This window comes from Mastigoproctus giganteus, chromosome 11 (genome assembly GCF_048544385.1).
Source record: "Mastigoproctus giganteus isolate SK-2022 chromosome 11, ASM4854438v1, whole genome shotgun sequence".
NCBI classification, from domain to species: domain Eukaryota; kingdom Metazoa; phylum Arthropoda; class Arachnida; order Uropygi; family Thelyphonidae; genus Mastigoproctus; species Mastigoproctus giganteus.
In genome coordinates this window covers 119,270,480-119,293,993 of record NC_143585.1, presented here as the reverse complement: position 1 = coordinate 119,293,993, position 23,514 = coordinate 119,270,480, and the positions used below count along the sequence as shown (strand labels likewise).

The 23,514-nt window shown below is 36.8% G+C and overlaps 1 protein-coding gene across 1 annotated transcript in view; it reads right to left on the bottom strand.

Annotated features, from left to right (window-relative positions):
* The window catches only part of Mitofilin (inner membrane mitochondrial protein mitofilin), a 283,542-nt gene that overhangs the window by 215,402 nt on the left and 44,626 nt on the right, over window positions 1-23,514 (bottom strand). The window contains exon 3 of the mRNA XM_090385394.1: window positions 10,383-10,547. Coding sequence (XP_090241520.1) covers window positions 10,383-10,547 — 165 coding nt within the window. The remainder of the gene's footprint in view (window positions 1-10,382; window positions 10,548-23,514) is intronic.

Sequence of the window (23,514 nt, the reverse complement as noted above, 5' to 3'; positions counted from 1 at the left end):
GTACAAATGTATCCCCAATTCACAAAGGGCGATCAAAGGAATACACGAGTAATTACAGACCTGTTAGTTTAACTTCTGTTCTGGGGAAATAATGGAGTCACTGGTTAAAAAAGCATTATAGGATCATCTAGACAAGAAATCAGTAATAATTCAGACACAGCATGGGTTTGTTAAAGGGAAGTCTTGTCAGACTAATCTGATTGGATACTATGATGTGGTCACAAAAGATATGGATGCAAAAAATAATTTTGATGTCATATACTTGGATTTCGGGAACACTTTTGATACTGTTGCACATGGAAGACTACTATACAAACTGGAGTAGTATGGTGTTAAGGGCAAGTTGCTACACTAGCTAAAAGGATGGTTGAGTGGGAGATGACAGAGAGTGGTAAACAATGGACACTGCTTTCATGGACTGATGTTATAAGTGGAGTCCCCAAAGGTTCGGTGTTGGTGACCATATTTGTTACACAAAATGTAAATTAAGCCTTATTTATCCTGTATTACATCCTCTAAAACATCCAGTGTGTGTGTGGTTCCATCACCTTGTTCTTAACCTGCTTTTCTTATTACGCTGACAAACTTATCATCATTTTTATGATGTTTCAATGAAAAATAACATTTTTCATTGAAAATTGTCATAATGATGGCTAGTCCCTAACCCAATATTTTCTACAGGTCCTGAAAAAAGTACCGTATTTAGCATGACCATATCCCCACTGCTACTATGCAATTCCTGTACTATTTTTTTCACTAATTATTCATTTATATATCTGCCTACTTCAAACATTATTCAAAACTTTGTTCAATAGCCATGGGTCATTGGTATGAAATGGAAGCATCCTAGACTCAATAATGTTGGGCACTTTTTGGAAGTTGAGAAATTCCAAAAGTTCTGTGCATACAATCAAATTTCTAAAAATTTTCTTACAACAATTAGTATTTCTTCATAACTGAGATATCAGATACAATTAAGATATCTTCATAACTAGGATAACAGACATTGTGTCATATAGATATAAGGAATGCAGAACTGGACTTTGGGGAGTACAATGTGTACAGAAAGGATAGGAAGGGAGGAGGGGTTATGCTGTTAGTTAAGAAACACACAAAATCTAAGGAGTGTATCCAGTTGACATAGGTGAACAGCACAATGTTGAGTCAGTTTGATGTGACATGAGCACTGGGGAAGCAAAATTGAGAGTAGGAGTATGTTATAGGCCTAATGACTCTGATGAATACAGTGAACAACTGCACAGGGAAATAGAGTGGGCTAGTAAATCAAATTGTATAATAATGGGAGATTTTAACTTCCCAGATATTGACTGGAACTTGTGCATCAGTTGCTCACAAACTAGCAAGGTTTTTTTTGGATTTATTCGATGATTATTTTTTACAGCAGAAAGTTAGCATTAGCATTAGCATTAGTAGAGGCATTTGATGCAAGAAAGCAAGCTTATGCAGCATCAGCCAAAAAAAAAAAAAAAAAAAAAAAGTAACATAAATAAATAAAAACACTTCCACTTCACCCCTCTGTTCGTTCGAAATACCTGTCCAGCTGAGCCTTAAACTTATTTAGGCTATCAACTTCCACGACAAGGGATGGAAGTCTGTTCCACCCACCAACCACCCGCTGGCTAAAGGCAAATTTCCGCACATCTATCCTACATCTGTCTTTCCTCAATTTGAATTTATGCCCTCTCAGGTGATTTTTCTGAGCTAGAGGAAGAATCCCATCAGCATTGAGCATGCTCAAACCATTCAAGGCTTTGTACACCTCTATCAGATCACCCCGCTGGTGCCTAGTTTCCAGACACTGTAATTTGCAAAACTTAAGCCTTTCTTCATAAGAGAACCCCTTTGTCCCATTCACCAATCTAGTTGCCCTTCTCTGTACTCGTTCCAGCAGCTCTACATCCTTCCTGAAATGAGGCCTCCAGACCTGTATACAGTACTCTAGGTGTGGCCTGACCATTGCCTTATACAAGGGAATAATCACTTCCTTATCCCTGCTAGAAAAATTCCTATATATCATTGACAATACACCATGAGCTACTCTTGCAGCTCGTCTGCACTGCTCAGAGAACTTCATATCTGCCTGCACCACCACCCCCAGGTCCCTTTCATTCTCTACCACTGTCAGTGTAGTACCACAGAGTTGATACGTTGCTCTGGGGTTGCTGTTTCCCATATGTAGTACTTTACATTTGTCAATGTTAAACTTCATTTGCCACCTCGAAGCCCATCTGCTCAACCTTTCCAAATCCTGTTGCAGCAGCATAGTGTCAGTAGTGTCCTTGACAACCCTGCCAACCTTCGTATCGTCTGCAAACTTGGACATTAAGCCTGATATACCATCATCAATATCATTTATAAATACAGAAAACAATAAAGGCCCCAATACTGAACCCTGAGGGACTCCACTAATAACATTAGTCCACGATGAGCAGTGTCCATTGATTACCACTCTCTGTCTTCTCCCCCTCAACCACCCCTTTATCCATAGCAGCAACTTGCCTCCAATGCCACACTGCTCCAATTTGTGCAGCAGTCTTCCATGTGCAACAGTATCAAAAGCCTTTCTAAGATCCAAGTATATAATATCAAAGTTATTCCCTGCATCCAGTTCTTTTGTGACTGCATCATAGTATCCAATCAAATTGGTCAGGCAAGACTTCCCCTTAACAAAACCATGCTGTGTCCTAGCTATAACTGAAGTCTTGTCTAGATGATCCTGCAGTGCTTCTTTCACCAGTGCCTCCATTAATTTTCCGGGAACAGAAGTTAAACTCACAGGTCTATAATTACTTGTGTCAGCCTTTGATCCCCCTTTGTGAATTGGGGTCACATTTGCACATCTCCAGTCAATGGGTACCTCCCCTGAGTCCAAGGAAGCTCTCATAATTATGGCTAAGGGTTTGCTTACCTCCTTTGCTGCCTCCTTTAATATAACTGGATAGATCCCATCCACCCCAGGTGCCTTTCTTGTGTTTATCTTCAACAATTTCTCCTCCACTTTGCTCTCAGTTATTACAAGATTCTCTAGCTTACTGCTAGAGTTGAATACACCTCTGGCATTCCCCTCGCTGAATAACTCCTCATGTGTGAATGTCGATGCAAAATATTCATTTAGTTTGTTAGCTACCTGAGCAGGGTCATCAACAGTTGACCCATCGATCTCAAGTGGACCAATCTGATTCATCCCCTTCCTTCTAGAGTTTACATAAGTAAAGAACTCTTTGCTGTTTTTCTTCGCATCCCTTGCCAAGGATCTCTCGTAATCTGCCTTCGCCTGCCTAACCTCCTTTGTAACTTGGTTACAGATCAACTTGTATCTATCATAGGCGTCCGTGTCACGTGTTAATTTGTATGTATCCCATGCATTTTTCTTCTCTGCCATATGCCTCATTAGTTCATCTGACAACCATTAAGGCCTAAACCTTGAACAATATTTCTTAGTTGGTATGTAAAGCCTAGTAGCTTCCACGATAAGTTCTTTGAATGCTTCCCATTTTGAATTTGCTGTTGGCAATATCATCAGTTGATCCCACTGTATAGAATTTAAATACTGTCTCAGTCCATTGTAGTCGCCTTTACGAAAGCAATACCCCTTCCCTTTACCCCTAATGGTAGTTACCTCTTTCAGTAACTCCCACTTCAGCACACTGTGATCACTGCCACCAAGTGGTTCATTTATCTGCAGATTCTTAATGCATGAAGAATCACTACTGATAATCAAATCAAGAGTATTACTCCCTCTAGTTGCCTCCCGAACATGCTGATGTAGAAAACAATCATCCAATAAATCCACAAAAGCCTTGCTACTGTGTGAGTGACCAGCCCCCAAATTCCAGTCAATATCTGGGAAATTAAAATCCCCCATTATAAGACTCTCTGATTTACTGGCCCACTCTATTTCTCCGAACAGTTTCTTATTATACTCATCAGAGTCATTAGGCCTATAGCACACTCCTACTCTCAATTTTGATCTCCCAATGCTTATGTCACACCAAACTGACTCGACACTGCACTGTCCAGCGATGTCGACTGGCTTCACTTCCTTGGATTTTATGTGTTTTTTAACTAATAGCATAACCCCTCCTCCCTTCCTATCCTGTCTATCCTTTCTGTAGACATTGTACTCCCCAAATTCCAGTTCTGCATTTCTTATATCTGTGTGACACCACGTCTCTGAAATCCCCACAATATCTGCCTTTGATGTTTTGAGCAATACCTCAAATTCATCAAATTTATTTACTAAACTCCTAGCATTGGTGTACACACAAGTATACATGCACCTGTTCTTTTTCTTAGCTACCCTAACACAACCCATGTGTTTACTTGTACCCCAATGATTCCCAGCAGTCTCTGAAATATCCTGCATCTTATTTTCCAGGCTGTGGCTCATTCCAATAGAAGCAGTGCAAGAATCACTTTCACCTCTGCCAGTGGCTACTGTTAATCTATTAGTCCTTGTATCCCCCCAATCTAGCAGTTTTCCGACCCACCTAACATTGCCTCGATAGCATCAGCAAACATTCTTGCACCCTTTCTATTTAAGTGTATCCCATCCCTGTAGAAGCAGTCTCTCCTGTTAACAAGTACAGACCAGGCTGAAAAAAATTCTACCCCTTGAGCCCTGCACAATCTTTCCAGGGCCGAATTGATTGACAGGGCTCTCATCATATACTCCCTCCTATCGTGTCTGGGCAGAATTGCAGACACTTTCAATTTCAACCCTAATTCACGGCTTTTTTTCATCAGTGACCTGTACTTGTCAAGTAATTCCGCTGGTCTCCTACTCTTAATGTCATTAGTGCCAACGTGTACAACTATATCACCTTTTGTGCCCTTAAAAGATGATATCCGCTCTACAACGTCATCAACTTTTGCCCCTGGCAGACATACCCTGGTCCTATTCCACCTATCCTTTTTACAAAGCATGTTTCCCGTTTCCCTGACAATAGAGTCACCAACAACTACTAGTTCCTTTGGGACCAGCGCATTCTGCCTTGGGGGTTGCCGCTGTGTTCCGCAATGACCAAGTGCAAGCTCTGGCATTGGTGTGGGCAGCTGAGAGCTTGATGGGCCCCTCACTTGTAATCCTTCGAGGGCATCCACCCTATCTTTCAAGCTCTCGTATAGGCCCATAACAACGCTGAGTTGTCGCCTTATCTCCTTACACTCCTTGCATCGCACACACACAAAGACATCCCCCATGGCAGTATCATGTCCCATACTTGACTGCTCCGCAAACATCAAGCAAATAGTGCATCTTACAAGGCTGTGATTCAGAGGACAACTGCCCCCCTCAGTTCTCCCCTGGGCCACAGCATTCCCATTAGCTTGAGCCCTTTGCTTTGCTGCTCTGGTTTGAGTCATGATTTAGATTTACTTTCAATAAAATTTCAATTTCTGTACAAAATTAAATCCTAAACTTGTATCCAAACACAGTTATAACGCTATATTTATGTTTCAGTAACGAGTGTTATCTATGGAATATTTACGTTTCAGTAACGAGTGTTATCTACGAAATATTTACGTTTCAGTAACGAGTGTTATCTGCGAAATCCCTTTATATAACTTTCGTATCAAGTTATGTATTAATTATTTGTTTTTACTAATTATTTATGTTACGTAACCTAAGTGGTTATATGTATAATTAATTATGTTAAATAAAATTAATTATATTACGTTTGTAATCTAAGTCGTTATATGTATTTATTTAAACGTACAATTTAACTGCTAAAAGTTTGAGAGGCACCCAGAGGGAATAATACTCTTGATCCAATTATCAGCAGTGATTCGTGATGCAAGAGTATTCTGCAGATAAAGGAACCACTAGGTGGCAGTGAACACAGTGTGCTGATGTGGGATTTACTCAAAGATGTAACTATCATCAGGGATAAAGGGAAGGGTTTTTGCTTTCATTTTTGACTACAGTGGTCTCTGACAATTTTTAAATTCTATATGTGGGACTAACTGATGATGTTACCAACAGCAAATTCTAAATGGGAAACCTTCAGGGACTTAATTTTGGATGCATTCAAATAATTAAAATTGGAATCTACCAGATTTTTCATACCAACTAAGAAAGACTGTTCAGAGTTTAGTCCTAAATAGATGTCAGATGAAGTAATGAGGCTCGTGGCAGAGAAGAAAAATGCATGGGATGCATATAACTTATCAGGTGACACAGAATCCTATAGTATGTATAAGCTTGTCTGTAATCAAGTCACAAAGGAGGATAGATAGGCAAAGGCAGATTACAAGAAATTGTTGACAAAAGATACAAAGAAAAACAGCAAAAAATTCTTTACTTATGTAAACTCTAGGAGGAAAGGGATGAATCGGATTGGTCCGCTTGATATTGATGGTTTGACTGTTCATGATCCTGCTCAGGTAGCTGACAGACTGAATGAATAGTTTGCATCTACATTTAGACGAGGAGATGTTCAACGAGGGGAATGCCAGAAGTTTAATCGAACTCTGGCAAAGAGCTAAATGATTTTGTAATAACTGAGAGCAAAGAGGAGGAGAAATTGTTGAAGTTAAACATAAGAAAATCATCTGGGATCATGGGATCTATCCAGTTACATTAAAGGAGGCAACAAAGGAAGTATGCAAACCCTTAGCCATAATTATGAGAGCTTCCTTGGACTCGGGGGAGGTCTCGATGGACTTGGAGATGTGCAAAAGTATTCCCAATTCACCAAGGGGGATGAAAGAGTGATACAAGTAATTACAGACCTGTTAGTCTAACATCTGTTAGAGGGAAATTAATGGAAGCACTGGTTAAAGAAGCACAGTTATAGTTCAGACACAGCATGATTTTGTTAAGAGGAAGTCTTGTCTGACCAATTTGATTGGATACTACAATGTGGTCACAGAGGAACTGGATGCAAAAAATAATTTTGATATCATATACTTGGATTTCAGAAAATCTTTTGATATTGTTGCACATGGAAGACTACTGTACGAATTGAAACAGTACGGCATTAAGAGCAAAATGCTGCTATGGATATAAGAGTGGTTGAATTGGAGAAGACAGTGATTGATAAACAACAGACACTGCTCTTAGCAGACTAATAAAATTAGTCTGTGAAGTTTTTGGTTCAGTGTTTGACCCACTGTTGTTTTGTATATTTATCAATGATATTGATTAAAGTATATATCAGGCTTAATGTCCAAGTTTGCAGATGATACAAAGGTTGTTAATGACAGTATGCTACTGCAACAGGATCTAGAAAAGTTAGGTAGACGGGCTGAGAAGTGTTGACTGAAGTTTAATATTGACAAATGCAAAGTACTGCATATGGGTAGCAGTAACCCAAGAAAAATGTACTACACTGAGGGAAGCAGAGAATGAAAAAGACCTGGGGATAACTGTGCGGTCGGATATGAATTTCTCTGAGTATTGCAGATGGGCTGCCATAGCGGGTCATGAAGGTTTTTTTCAATGATATATAGGAATTTTGCTAGCAGAGACAAGGAGGTGATTATACTTTTGTTTAAGGCAATGGTCAGGCCACACCTTGAGTACTGTATACAGGTCTGGGGGCTTCATTTTAGGAAGGATATAGAGCTGCTGGAACAAGTACAGAGAAGGGCAACGAGATTGGTGAGAGGAATAAAGGGTTGCTCTTATGAAGAAAGGCTTAAGTTTTGCAAAAAGCAGCGTTTAGAGCGGTGTTTCCCAACCTTTTTTTTTACCATGCCCCACCTAAGTCTTTCTAAACTTCTGATGCCCCCCTATGTAACGTTGGGAAACACCGATATATATATTTTTTATATTCAAAAATTGAATTATTCCCTAAATGAAGCCTAATTACAACTTGTTCAGGACACGAGACTTAGGTTTTAGGAAGAAATCATTAGGAAAAATTAAGAAAAAAATAGGAAGTAAATTTTCAAAACATATAATAGACATTGTGATATCCAGTCGATTTCTTTTCTTTAGTAACAAATCATTTATGGAACTAAATCCACATTCAGCTAAATATGAAGATGGAAACGGTAACAATAGCTCTCTTGCAAAGTTGGTTGAATTTGGGTATTTTATTTCTGTTTCATCACAAAGCCATGCCATCGCTTCTTTTATATTGAATAAAGTTTTAACTGACTCATCATTTTGCATTTCTGAGAATTCTTCTGGTACTGCATTGATACATCAGACAAATCCACTAACATTGGTTGCATCATCCAGGTTGGAAAATCAATTTGTTTTAAATCAAAAAACCTTTCTTTTAAATCATCGGACAGAATTTTCAGCTGATCAACAATAACAAATACAGCGGTATCAGTCACTTCACATTTTTGCAGACAACGAAACTGTTCAAACTTTTTTTACAAATATATTTTTGACATAATTTAATAAATGTAATGAAACCAAATGTCTTCGCTTTTGCATCGACGAGAGTTTTATTTGTTCCTTGAAGTTGTTTATTTAATATATTTAGTTTTTCAAAGATATCGGCTAAATAACTCACAAATGCTTTACCATCGACCGTTAACAGATGCTTCATTTTAGGTTTGTCACTTAAAAAGTCACTAATAGTATCAAATAGTTCCATAAATCTTTTCAAGCAGTTCCCTTTCGAGAGCCACCTTACTTCAGTGTGAAGTAAAAGTCTCACATGGTCTTCATTTTGTTCTTCACAAAAAAGCTTGAAGAGACACAAGTTTTCCCTAACGCAATGCACAAGAAGCATTTCTGGATTCTCATCTTTCATCAATTTTAAGCAGCCATTTTTCTTGCCCATCATATTAGGAACACCATCTGCAGCGCAAGGTTATATTTTTCATTGGTATATTATTGTCATCTAAGTAATTTTTTAGCTTATTATATATATCTTTGGAGGTAGTGGTGCTCTCTAACGATTTACAGAATAACATTTCTTCAGCAAAATTACCTTTATCAATATATCTTACATAAGTTATCAGTACGGCTTCACTGTCTCTCAAAGTTGAGTCATCCATTTGCACTGAGAATTTTCTTGTTTTCAGCTTTCCAACAAGTTGTATTTCAATATCTTCACTCATTTCATCTATTCTTTCGCTAACAGTATTGTTATTGAGTGGCATAGCTTTCACGTCTTTGTCATCTTTTTCAAGAACATTAAGATGTTTTAAGAAATGCTGATATTGATGGTTTGATTAAATTCTCTCCTATAGTATGATTTTTCCCAGATTTAGCAATGAGTAAAGAAATTCCATAACTAGCCTCAAGAGTACGATTGATAGTTGCAGTATGAGCAATAAACAGAGACTTTACCAACAATTCTTCTTTTGTACAAGTTAAGTCATAGTAGGCGGTTGTTTTAAACTCTAGACGAGCAAATTTTGAATTGCCCCCCTGAACAATCAAATTTCCCCCATGTGGGGCGTGGGACCCACGTTGGGAAACACCGGTTTAGAGACTGGGCACCTGCAAGGTGATCTGATTGAGGTGTATAAGGCCTTGAATGGTTTGAGCAAGCTCAATGCTGATGGGATTTTTCCTCTTGCCAGATTAATCACCTGAGGGGACATAAATTCAAATTGAGGAATGACAGTTGTAGAACAAATGTGTGGAAATTTGCCTTTAGCTAGCGGGTAGTTGATTACCGGAACAAACTTCCAGCTGTCGTTGTGGAAGTTGACAGTTTAAATAAATTTAAGGCAGAACTAGACAAACATTTTGAGTGAATGAATGGCTGAAATGGGAAGTTTTTTTTTTTTAATAAGCTTGCTTTCTTGCATCATATGTCTCTACTAATGGTAATGCTAACATAAAGAAACAATCATTCACTATTTCACTGCCAAACATTTCAATATGACATGGTTTGATAGTTACTAAATAAAAATACATAACAATTTTAAAAAGTTATTATCAGTCACACTGATAAACAAATTTTCATAATAGTCATGAGAAATATGACCCTCCCTACTCCAATATCACGGAAAAAATTTCCTAGTTTGTGCTTTTGACATTCTGTCAAACCTTACCATATTTCATTAAAATCATACCAAGATAAATCTCACAGTTATTATTTATTTTTTTTTTTTCCTTACATATCACATTGGCTATCCATACACAGTATTATTGTAGCTGAAGCACTGTATATTGTTTGTTGCAGTGTGCTGATTGGAGGAATGAATAGGTAATATAATAGATGCACAAAAACAAAATGTTCTTGGTTTGTGCATAAAAGTTGGTGCTTTTTTTTGTTATATTCTCACAAATTATTATTATTATTTGCCAATGTGCCTGAAATGTAACACACTGCATGCATTAACTAACTTGTTACATTTATTAATATTAAGATTTTTCAGAGATGACTAATATAACTTTTCATGATGATAATCAAAATTATTAAAAGAAAAAAGGAAACACATACACAGACGATGCACTTTCCCAGTCAGGAATAACCTTTAAAAATTTATCAGCATACGGAATGTTATTTTTTAACAATTTTTCAAAATCTGGATCATACTTGGCATAAGCCACTGCACCACCTAATCCTAATAATGTTGTACCAAAGATAGCTACAAATGTTTTGCCTCTGAAAAGATAAAAAATAAATAAACATATACACACATACATATAAATATAGAGTTATGCAAAAAAAAAGTTGACAGCCTTTGATCATAGCATAGCAATATTACTAATAGTTATATATATATGCATAGAAAATGTTTAGAGTTCAAACTGATTGACAGAGAGGGGGTTGATTTTTAAACATGCATTTTTTTTAAATAAAACTAAATTATCATAAAACAGCATAAAAGAATACCTAAACATACAAAAAAATTTAAGTAATCCAAAAGTAGTTGCAATATGAAAAATTACACCTAATCTTGTTCGTAATCTCAGAGTTAAGTGATGTGGCAAGTTCCATCTGGGTTCTCTATATAGATAACAGTTTCTAGTTACTCACTAAATGCACAATAGCATATCAGTGTGGTTGATTACAAGTTACACTGTTTTAAATATAAATATCTTTGCGCACACAGTTCAAATAACGTGCAGTTATTCTTTCTGACAATCAAAAATGTTAGATCTGTCAAAATTCATTGGTGATTAATAACTACAGTTAGTCCCCGACTTACATAAGCCCGTGTTACATAAATTCAGACTTACATTTTTTTAGTAAAATCGTAAAGTTACTTTCTGTAAAATTTTTAAGAGTGCAGTTGAATGAAGGAACAATTTTATTTTCGCTCCCATACAAACTATATTGGATAATAACCTGAGATGTAACTGGAATCTAGGTAAATAAATTTCATTTTCTGCTTTAAAAATTCTGAAGAAATATTCGCCAATATGTGTTTGAGACAGGTGAACTACGTTGAAGCACTTCAGAGAAAACCCCCGCAACATTTAAGCTACGTGGATTGTGTCCCATCAGCTATTTCTTCTGAGAATTACACTTTAGACCTTTAACATCTTTGATGGAATACGCAACATTTCAAGAGCCTGGAATGATACGACAACTTGCATGAGCGGAGTTTGGAAAAATCTTCTAAAAAATTCCAAGCTTAACAACAAAGGTGAGCTGATGTCTTCTTTTACCAAAGAAATTGTAAACTTAACCCAGAAGTTCCAGCTAATCCTGGAGAATGAAGATGTAGACGAGCTTGTGGATGAATGAGGTGAAGATTTAAAAACAGAAGAGTTGAAGCCCAGTTGAACGTGCAAATAGTTGAGGAGCAAGGGAGAATGGAACATATTGAGGAACCGGAGCAACCCAAAAAGCAGTTCAAATTAAATGAAATGGCAGAAGCCTTTTGTAAAATTCAGGAAGGTCTCTATGTTTGATGGAATGGATGAAAACACCGAATGTTTCTCGAAAATAGAAACAAAAGTTCAAGATTGCTTATTGCGAAATTTATCAAGAGAAAAAAAAAAGCATACGAAACAGATACTACCTCCCTCAACTCTACTCAGCCTACAACACCCTGTGATTAATGTGTCTTATTAATGCTTCACATTCATTTTAAGTTGCCTTCATCACACCTGAAGTGTATAAACTTTGATTCATTATTTTCTTAAATATAATATGTACACTTTGGTTTTGATTCCCTTAGTAGCCTGTATAAAGCCTACACAGCGTACAAAATACATATCAGTCTTTACAGTATAATAACATGGATTTCATTTTTTGTTCCTTTTATGTTTTATGTGCCACTCCAGCTAATTCACCACTGTCCACAAATAAAGTTTTTAATGGTTATGGTATATAACTGGGGCTCACAATACCGGTCAAAATCTTAATACCGGTATTTTAGTATTTTTAATTTATGAAACCGGGATACCGGTATTCCAAAAAAAACATTTTACGCAATAAATTTTGATCACAATTAGGTGCAATAAAGTAAGGAAAAAACAAGTAATTACTTGGATTCACATTTTAAATCACACTTTTATTACAATAATAAATATTCTAGCAAAAATTATTAAACATACAGTTATTCTAAAAACCAAAAAATAAGCATCCACATTACTTGTCCAAATAAAGTGAGCTCTTAAGAAACTCAATAGTGTTATCATTTAAACCGGATCTAATTTTGGTACATATTTAATTTGTGGCAGAAAACGTCCTTTTGGATTCTGTGCTAGTTGGTGCTTTGTACTGAGATCGTTGTAGACGAGTTGCAGTTTACCTCCCTTATTCCCTCATCTTCAAAAAAATCTTATTTTCTTTTTATCAAAAATAAAAAATATTTTCTTTTTGACTTTTTATGGCACTATATCCATATTAATGAAAGAAACATGGTGGGGAAACCAAATCTAAGTTGTGTGGTGGGGTGGGGTTATTTATTTATTAAGTTTTATTTTCCTTAGTATTGCCATCAGTGGCCATTGCTATGATTTTCATACAGCAGCTGTCCTCAAGCACTAAGCCCCACAAACTACTTGACTGCATTAAAAAAGAATTTCCAGGAGCTGAGGGATATCCCCCCCACACACACACGAGTATATACAGCAGACTCTCGATTAACCGGGATTGGATTAACCGGGACACTTCAAGACTCCAAATTAAAAAAAAAACAAAAAATCAACCAAAAATCAAAAAATTCAAGTAATAACTAGAATAGGTATAAACAGATATTTTGGAAGTCGTAAATAAGCTACAAGTGGCATTATAAGTCTCCATTGGGAGATTAGTGTACCTATTATCTTGCAATCCCTGCTGTCCTCACACCCGCCTCTCAAAAAAAAAAATAAAAAGACCAAATGTTTAGTTTGTTTTAGTGCATCGATTGTTGTGTTCCGTTGCAACGCAAAAAGAAAAATTTTGTTTCGTATTTATGTCAGGAATGTTGGAATTTTTTTACAGTAATTTTTTTATGATGGGTAAACGCAAAAGAGTTGCGTTTTCAGAGGAGCTGCGTTTTTAAAAGTTTGAAAACAGTGCATCCATTAAATCTCTAAAGAACCATTAAAACGTTGGTGACCAAACCATACGCAACATCGTAAAAAATAAAGGGGAAGCTATTAGATATAAAATCGACATTGTAAAAAAAATATAGGAAAGTTATTAGACTTAAAATCAACATCGCAAAAAATAAAGGGACGCATTGTATTGGATACGCGAGTAGTGCGTGTTTTTTTTTTGTTTTTTATCTATCGCCATACTTTTTACGTAGGTTGCTGAACATTTTTCAATACAGTAAGTCCCCAACTTATGCAACTACAGATTTACGTAAATTGTTTTTCACTCAAATTTTTTTTTTTTTTTTTTTAGGATTATCATGGTGCCAATTAAGAGAATAAGTGACAGTGGTACTAGTAAATCTACTAAGAAAAGGAAAGCCATCGATTTGGATCAGAAAATTAAACTAATAAGGATGTATGAAAATGGCCAAACATTAACAAGTATCACGTGGAATTCAGATTTGTCAATAATAATATAGTAGCAATATGTTATTAGTCATTCCCGAGTTACGTAAAACTCGACGAAGTAAGAAGTCCTGGAACGCATCTCTTACGTATGTCAGGACTGTTGTATTTTTGGATTAACCGGAAAATCGATTATCTGGGATTTGTTTTTTACCATCTATCTCGGAAAATCGAGAGTCTACTGTATATTATATATTGTATACATATTATATGTGAGCTGTCAGTTTCTCAAGAGCAATGACACAAATATAAAACAAGTCATTTATCATACAAATCTACTTACAATACATAACTGGTGTTCATTTACATCTAATCTATTAATTTTTCTCATTTAATTTGTTAATACATGTGCTATCATTTCCATAAAATTTCTCTCAATTAACAATCTCAACTCTTTCTACAGCTTCAAACACTAATTCAATCTTAATCACTTCCTCATATTTCTCTTAATCACCAATATCAATTCTCTTCACAACAGCAATCCATAAGTTGCTAACTTAATGCTAACAATTCCATGTAATCTCTCTTAATTTAGCGATATCAATTTTCTTTACAACTTCAACCAATATTCAGTAGTGATTCTTCATGCATTAAGAATCTGCAGATAAATGAACCACTAGGTGGCAGTGATCACAGTGTGTTGAAGTTGGATTTACTCAAGGAGATAACTACCATCAAAGGTAAAGGGAAGAGTTTTTGTTTTCGTAAAGGTGACTATGATGGTCTGAGACAGTATTTAAATTCTATACAGTGGGACCAACTGATGATGTTACCAACAGCAAACTCAAAATGGGAAGCATTCAAGGAACTAATCTTGGAGGCTACCAGGTTTTACATACCAACTAAGAAATATTGTTCAAGGTTTAGGCCTAAATGGTTGTCAGATGAACTAATGAGACATGTGGCAGAGAAGAAAAATTCATGGGATACATACAAATTAATGGGTGACATGGAAGCCTATGATAGATATAAGTTGATCTGTAACCAAGTCACAAAGGAGATTAGGCAGGCAAAGGCAGACTGCGAAAAATCCTTGGCAAAGGATGCAAAGAAAAACAGAAAAGAGTTCTTTACCTATTTAAACTCAAGAAGGAAAGGGATGAATCAGATTGGTCCACTGGATATTGATGGTTCAACAGTTGAGGATCCTGCTCAGTGGCTAACAATCTAAATGATTATTTTGCATCTACATTCACGCATGAGGAGTTATACAGGAAGGAGAATGATGTAGGTAAAGTAAACATTGGCAGTGAGCTGGATGATTTTGTAATAACTGAGAGGAAAGTGGAGGAGAGATTGTTGAGGATAAACATAAAAAAAGCACCTGGGGTGGATGGGATCTATCCAGTTATATTAAAGGAGGCAGCAAAGGAAGTAAGCAAACCCCTAGCCATAATTATGAGAGCTTCTTTGGACTCAGGGGAGGTACCCATAGACTGGAGATGTGCAAATGTAACCCCAATTCACAAAGGAGGATCAAAGGCTGACACAAGTAATTATAGACCTGTTAGTTTAACTTCTGTTCCAGGTAAATTAATGGAGGCACTGGTTAAAGAAGCACTGCAGGATCATCTAGACAAGAATTCAGTTATAGCTCAGACGCAGCATGGTTTTGTTAAGGGCAGGTCTTGCCTGACCAATTTGATTGGATACTATGATGTAGTCACAAAAGAACTGGATGCAGGGAATAACTTTGATATTATATATTTGGATCTTAGAAAGGCTTTTGATACTGTTGCACACGGAAGACTGCTGCACAAATTGGAGCAGTGTGGCATTGGAGGCAAATTGCTGCTATGGATAAGGGGATGGTTGAGTGGCAGAAGACAGAGAGTGGTAATCAATGGACACTGCTCAATGTGGACTAATGTTATTAGTGGAGTTCCTCAGGGTTCAGTGTTGGGTCCGTTGTTGTTTTCGGTGTTTATGAATGATATTGATGATGGGATATCAAGTTTAATGTCCAAGTTTGCAGATGATACAAAGGTTGGCAGGGTTGTTAAGGACACTACTGATGCTATGCTGCTGCAACAGGATCTGGAAAGGTTGAACAGATGGGCTGAGAGGTGGCAAATGAAGTTTAACATTGACAAATGTAAAGTACTACATATGGGAAACAGTAACCCCAGAGCAACATATCAACTCTGTGGTACTACACTGACAGTGGTGGAGAATGAAAAGGACCTGGGGGTAAATTGTGCAGGCAGATATGAAGTTCTCTGAGCAGTGCAGACGAGCTGCAAGAGTAGCTCATTGTGTCTTGTCAATGATATACAGGAATTTTTCTAGCAGGGATAAGGAGGTGATTATTCCCTTGTATAAGGCAATGATTAGGCCACATCTTGAGTACTGTATACAGGTCTGGAGGCCTCATTTCAAGAAGGATGTAGAGCTGCTGGAACGGGTACAGAGAAGGTCAACAAGATTAGTGAATGGAACAAAGGGTTCCTCTTACGAAGAAAGGCTTAAGTTTTGCAAATTACAGAGTCTGGAGACTAGGCACCGGCGAGGTGATCTGATAGAGGTGTATAAGACTTTGAATGGTTTGAGCATGCTCAATGCCAATGGGATTCTTCATCTTGCTCAAAATAATCACCTCAGAGGGCATAGATTCAAATTGAGGAAGGACGGATGTCGGATAGATGTGCGGAAATTTGCCTTTGGCCAGCGAGTGGTTGGTTGGTGGAACCGACTTCCGTCACTTGTTGTTGAAGGTGATAGCCTAAACAAATTTAAGGCTCAACTGGACAGGTATTTCGAACGAACGGAGGGGTGACATGGGAGTGGTGTGTGTGTTTTTTTTTTGGCTGATGCTGAATAAGCTTGCTTTCTTGCATCATATGCCTCTACTAATGCTAATAAACCAACTCAATACTAAACATTTCCTTATTTCTTGTGTTTCTTCAACTTCCACCTTACTCTAAAATAATCTCCCACTTTATCTAAGTACCATTTCCAAAACAACAGTTCAGAGGACTCACCTTCCTTCTCTTTCATGGTGGGATTCCTTTGTGCGGGTTCCTTCCATGGAGAGTGGTAATCTCTCTCTCTCTCTCTCTCTCTCTCTCTCTCTCTCTCTCTCTCTCTCTCTCTCTCTCTCTCTCTCTCCTTAGTTGAACTCTGCTGTATAGCTCTTCCAGTACTGTCTTATTTCGGGATTTCGAGAACAGTTTTCTGTTAATACTGAAGGAAATTACCACAGCAGTAGTAGAAGCCAGGGCACAATCTGACTGGCTTGTTATTTAACTTCCGGATTAATTTCTAGCACAGGAACATGCCCGGTGGAACCCTTCACTATATAGCTGGACACTCCCAGAACTGGACCCAAACTGAACCCAGGGATTAAACTTTTGTTCAGAAGCTTTTAATTTTAACCCTTCAGCACCCACCATACCATTGTTCACCATATTCCTTAACTGCCTTACCAGGCCTATTGCCACTAATGGAAATATTTCTGTAATGATGCTTTCGTTATTCCTTAAGTGCTTTACTTCCACACACACTATACTTACTAAGAGAAATATATTTGTAAGATTTAATGTCTTACAGTTTCATGTTTTCAGGTTTCCGTTGCATTTGTACTATGTATAACAATCCCTCATTTGCAAATTCAGCAGTATTAATGATTTATTGTGATTAGTGATTTATTAATGATTTATTTTATGTAAATAAATCATGGATAATTATTTTTTAAATTAGTACCAAAAACCCAGTATTTTTGTATCAATACCAGGATTTGAATACCGGAAAAAAATGACCGGGATCCCAGTATTGTAAGCCCTATATGTAACTATTTTTCTTCGTTCTTCTGAGGATATTATGTAGTTTTTGTAATTTTAACATATCAGGGATATAGTAGCAATATTTTATTAGTCAAACTTGAGTTATGTAAAAACTGACTTACATAAGAAGTCCTGGAATGTATCTCTCATGTATGTCGGGGACAGACTATATATAAAGATGAGACTTTTTATGTCAGCTCTATTTTAAGTAGGTTTTACAAGTTGGAGGTGGTGAATTAACAAAACATTGAGTAAAGCTACTCAATGATCAAAGCCAAAGCATGCAGAACAACAATGTGAGCTAATGCACTACATAAACAAAAAGCAGATAAACTTGTTTGTAGTAATCAGATTTCTAAAGAATATAATAAACACATTTCTCTCTCTCTCTGATCTGGAGTATAGAATGATATGCATCAGGTGATTCACCAAGCGGTTTAAAAAAAAAAGTAAACGAAAAATGAAAAATGAAAAGATCTAGAGCTGAATTATGGATTTAACAATATGATCTGAACAATAAGGCAGTCCAAATGACACAGTCATCAAGCACAATATACCACAGTCATTAATTGATTTTCTTTGCGATCCCGATTACAAGATACATGTAACTCACTGTACATAAAATTAATGTACAGTGAGTTACATGTATCACTGTACATAATAATGCAGTAAATTATTATGATGACATACATACGAGGGAGTATAAAAAAGTTTGTACCCTAACCTAGACAAAATATCAGTAGAATGATGCAGTTTTTAATATAAGTTGTCTATATATTCAATAACTAACTGAAATTTCATTCCTGTAGGTGTACGATGTACACCAGAGGTGGAGCCCAGAATCTGAGGAAGGACACTATGGTTGACAAAGTGGAGTATATCGAGCAGTGATCAAGTTCCTGCATTTTCATGGCAAGAAACCTCGGGAAATTGACGAAGAAATAAAAGCTGTGTATGAGCAGAATTGTCCATCCTATGACACTGTAAAAAAAGTGGAAACAATTGTTCCAGTGTGGTCATACAAGTGTCTTTGACGAGCCAAAAGAAGGAAAGCCATCAAAATCCAAAAGACAGTTGCAAAGGTTGAGCAGCTGGTGCTGAGTGACAAACATGTGATAATTCATTTCATCGCAAATGCAGTGGGAATTAGTTATGAGTCTGCCCACAGCATTTTACATGAACATCTGCACATGTCTAATGTCTCCGCACGATGGGTTCCAAGATTTCTGAGGCCTTTGCAGAAGTAATGTCCACCAACTCTTGGATTTGTGTAATTAGTATTAGCAATGGCCACATGATGCAAGGAAACCTATGGCTTATGCTGCACCAGCCAAAAAAAATAATAAAATAAAATAACAAAAAATAAATAAAATTATAAGAATAAAAATAAAATAATAATAAGAGAAAAGGAAATAGACAACCTATGTGTTTCCCTCCTCCCATAAGTAATTATCCAGCTGACCTTTGAATTTCCCCAAACTGTCAGCCTCTACCACCCATGTAGATAACTTAGTCCAGTAATTTATAACTTGCTGGCTGTTATTTGGATAAAGCAATGTCTAATTATAACATTAAAAAATTTTAAAAATTTAATTTAAATGTGGATGTTGAGAACTTTTTTGATTGGTTAGTGACAAATGACGAATGCTGGGTTTACCAGTATGATCCAGAGACTTAAGACATGTCAAAGCGTGGAAGCACACCACCTCCTCCTCCTGCCCACCTCCCAAAAAGGCAAAGCCCACTCCATCTGTGAAGAAGGTGATGTTGTCCGTTTTGGGATAGAAAAGAGGTTATCCTGATAGATTACCTACCTCGTAATTCCACACTTACCAGAGAATACTACACAAATCTTTTGAAAAAGTTACACAACGCATTGAAGATGAAAATGCGTGGAATGTTAACCAAAGGTGGCCGTCTTCAGTCAGACAATGCACCGGCTGACACAGCCGTTGCCACCACCAACTTTGTTGCCCAGTGCAACTCTGAACTACTGCAGCACCCACCGTATTCTCCTGACCAAGCACCGTCAGACTTCTTGTTTAGAGAAATGAAGAAACCATTGCATGGACACCACTTTGATTCATCTCAGGAAGTCATCAACGAAGTGGAATCGAGGTTTCAGGCAAAAAGTATGATCAAGGCATTAAACAACTGATCCATAGATGGAAGAAATGTGTTACTATACATGGAGAGTACATAGAAAAGTATTAAAGTTCCTGTGAAGTTTCATCTTTCTAGAGCTATTATTTCTAGGTAAGGGTACGAACTTTTTAATACTTGTATCTGTTATTTCCTTTTATTTGGAGAAAACAAAAAAAAAAAGATCATACGTCATATGCATTCAATTTAGCATATGATTATTTTTTTTAAATATCAAGAGAATTCACAAAGTTTCAAAATTAATATAATTACTTGGCGAAGGTAAAGAAAGTCAACACGAGAACGATGAGAAATGTCAGATAACTTACGCGGAAAATTAGTTTCCCGATACGGAACTCTAGCGCTGTTTGCTCGGTAAAAAGACAGTAGGAGTTATCGGTCTGGAGCAAAGTCGAGAATGATATATTGATTGACAGGTAGGCATGGCAAATGATGTGTGATTGGTGCGCAAACACAACACACGATAACATCAGTTTAGTATCACTTTAGTAGCACTCAGAAGCACTAATGGTAACTTGCCCTAATGAAAGCTTATAATAATGGTGAAAAAAGGTCAGGTTACCTCCACTTGAATCCCATGGCAGCTTGAACCCCTCCCGAAATGGAGGGGGTAACCTAACGTTTTTTCTTTAGAATCATGAGTGGACTAGGGCATAAATTGTTTATTAACAAAATATTAATTTTTTATTACTGTACTTTTATTTTTAAAGACACTAGTGCAGATACACATGTATCATAACGTCAATCAACACCTCAAAAGTTATTCACTATATATATATATATATATATAAAGAATCTTTTTTTTTTCTTTTCCTGTTATCTAGACAAGACTTCAGTTATAGCTCGGACACAGCATGGTTTTGTCAAGGGGAAATCTTGTCTGACCGATTTGATTGGATACTATGATGTGGTCACAAAGGAACTGGATGCAGGGAATAACTTTGATATCATATACAGCCGACCGGGCTAGCCGGGTGGGTAAAGTGCCTGCCTGGCAACTCAAAGATCGCGGGTTCAAATCCCACCTCGGGCTTGGATCAAAGTACTGCAAAAATCTTGGGAGGTGCATTATGGCCACAGAAGCCGATGCGCCAACAACTACCAAAACTCGCCTACATAACATTCCCGCAATATGGGCATTTTATTCTGTATACGATTGTGGGGAATGTTATGTGGGCGAGACAAAACGACGGCTCAAGGTTCGTCTGGGGGGAGCATGCAAATGCTATAAAAATCGGTGATTACAATAAGTCTGCTGTGGCCGAACATTTTTGGGAGAATCAGCATCAAATCTCCCCAGAGGATGCGGTTATTGTGGATCGAGCGCATGGGTTCTGGAACCGTAAATGGCTCGAGAGCCTACGAATCTGTTCATCCGACCACAATATTATGAATAGGGACAGAGGTATGCATATGTTTGAAACTATCATCCTAAGTATGGATGAACGGTTTTGCTTGACACATTCCCGAGCTGTTTCCACTTCCAGTTCAGACCATGTGCCGACTGCACCACATGTATAAATACCGTGAGACTGTTATATATGGACGTGCTGCAGGAAGTTTTGTTACTGCTGAGGAAGGAAGCCGATGCTTCCGAAAGCTCCAGAGGTTTTATCATTTTTATCGCTTTTAATCCGGTTTATTTTAGTGTATTTTATCGCAAGGATTTTATCACAGTTTTAATGTGTTTTTCACATGTACATAATTTAATTTAATATAATAGCAGTTTTTGTAAATATTTATTTTATTTTAATTTGTAAATATTTTAGTTACAGTAAATACTTATTCTTATGGTTGGTGTATGTGCTGATTCACTGCCAAAATATGAATTTGCCCAACCTCAGAGGCCTTTTTCAGGGTATATTGGTGGTGGGTTTTGGTGGATTGTTAATTTTACTTTTGGCGGTGGAAATAGTGTGTTGAATGAGTTGGGTTGGGTAGTTCCTAGCTGTAAATTTTTCCGTGAGGTATTGAAGTTCATTAGTTAAGTCATTTTGTGAGGTGCTATATTTGAGGGCATTATGTATTTGGTTGTATAAAACCGCTTTTTTTGTGCAGAGGGGGTGGTGCGAAGCAAAATGTAGGTATTTGCCTGTATGTGTATTTTTTCTGAAAATCTTTGTACCTAGTTTGGTACCTGTTTTGTAAACAGTGAGGTTGAGAAAATTAATTTGGTTGTTGGTTTCAATTTCAAGAGTGAGTTTAACCTATCATGTGTTGAATTAAATTTTAAAAAGAGATTGTCTATAGTGGACCTATTGCCTATTATGAGTATATCATCAGCGTAACGGGTGTATAATTTTATTTCTGGAGGGAAGGGTTGTAAGATTTGCTTCTCTATTGTGACTAGGTAAATTTCTGACAGGGGGGCGGAAATACCTAAACCCATGGGTAAACCGAATATTTGTTGGAAAATTTTATTATTGAATCTGAAATATCAGGCGTCTAGTAAAAGTGAAGTGAGTTCGAGAATGTTATTAATGGAAATAGAGGTACGTTTTGTCAAAGTGTTATCTGTTGTTAAGAATTTCCGTAAAGCCTGTAAAGTGTATGGGATATGCACGTTAGTATATAGAGATATTACGTCAAATGATGCTAGGATATCTCCATCAGAAATTGTAGTATTGCTTAATGCACCTTAATGCATTAACTTAACCATTCCACCTTATATTTAGCCATCAGTCTTTTCATAAAACTATTGCAGATTATATTCAAGGTGAGTACCGCACTTTAAGCATTTCGCTATTTTTATATTAGTCATACTGTTTATAAAAAAACAAAACTACAATCGATAATTAAATTGTACATAATGTGAAAAATAATACTGTATATAATGTACTGTAAACACAAAAATACAATCTAAAATTAATGTAAAAATTAATACAGATGAAATTTACAAAATCAATTTTTAATCTTTGCTTGTGCTGGGTTGTGCATCATCAGGGTCATGTTCTTGGGTTGAGGTAGATGTTTATTTATAAAGACATTATGTAAAGCAAATCTTTTTTAAAAACACTTAAACCACCCAGTACTAGCCTGAAAATCTTCTGCGTAATCGTCTCCAGCACGTGACTTTAAACTTCTTCTGAAACAAACTTCTAGCCTTTGCTTGCACTGTGCGAAGGCTCATGGGTGTATTTTTTTGTATTAAATCTTCCATCCACATAAACAACAATTTCTCCATTTCATAGATGGGTTCCTGTCGTTGTTTGGTTAAAATTGTAGACAATAGGTGCAGAACCTTTCACAGCTTCCCGAATTCTTTATTTGTCCTTAAGTATCGTCAATACCGTGGAATGTGATAACTTCAAGTCACGTGCTATCGTATTCACTGTCTTTCCACCTTCATACTGATGGATAAATTTCATTTTACACTCTAAATCAATAGTTTTCCTTGACTTCTTAGCTGGCGTATATGTAGATAAAGGCATTTTCCTTTTACTAAACATTTTATTTCAGTATTTCAGTAGAATTTTAATTAATACACCACATGCAACAGATGCTTGAAAGCGACCTGGTGTATGTGAGAGAAAGCGACTGAGTGTATGTGCCTGGTGCTGTCCTCAGGCCTCCTGTCATCGATGTGCCTCCTCACCTGGGTTATGGGTGTCCTCAGTAGTGATTTCCTGATTTATTATTAATTTATTCATTTATTTATTATTATTTATTTTTTTTTTTTTT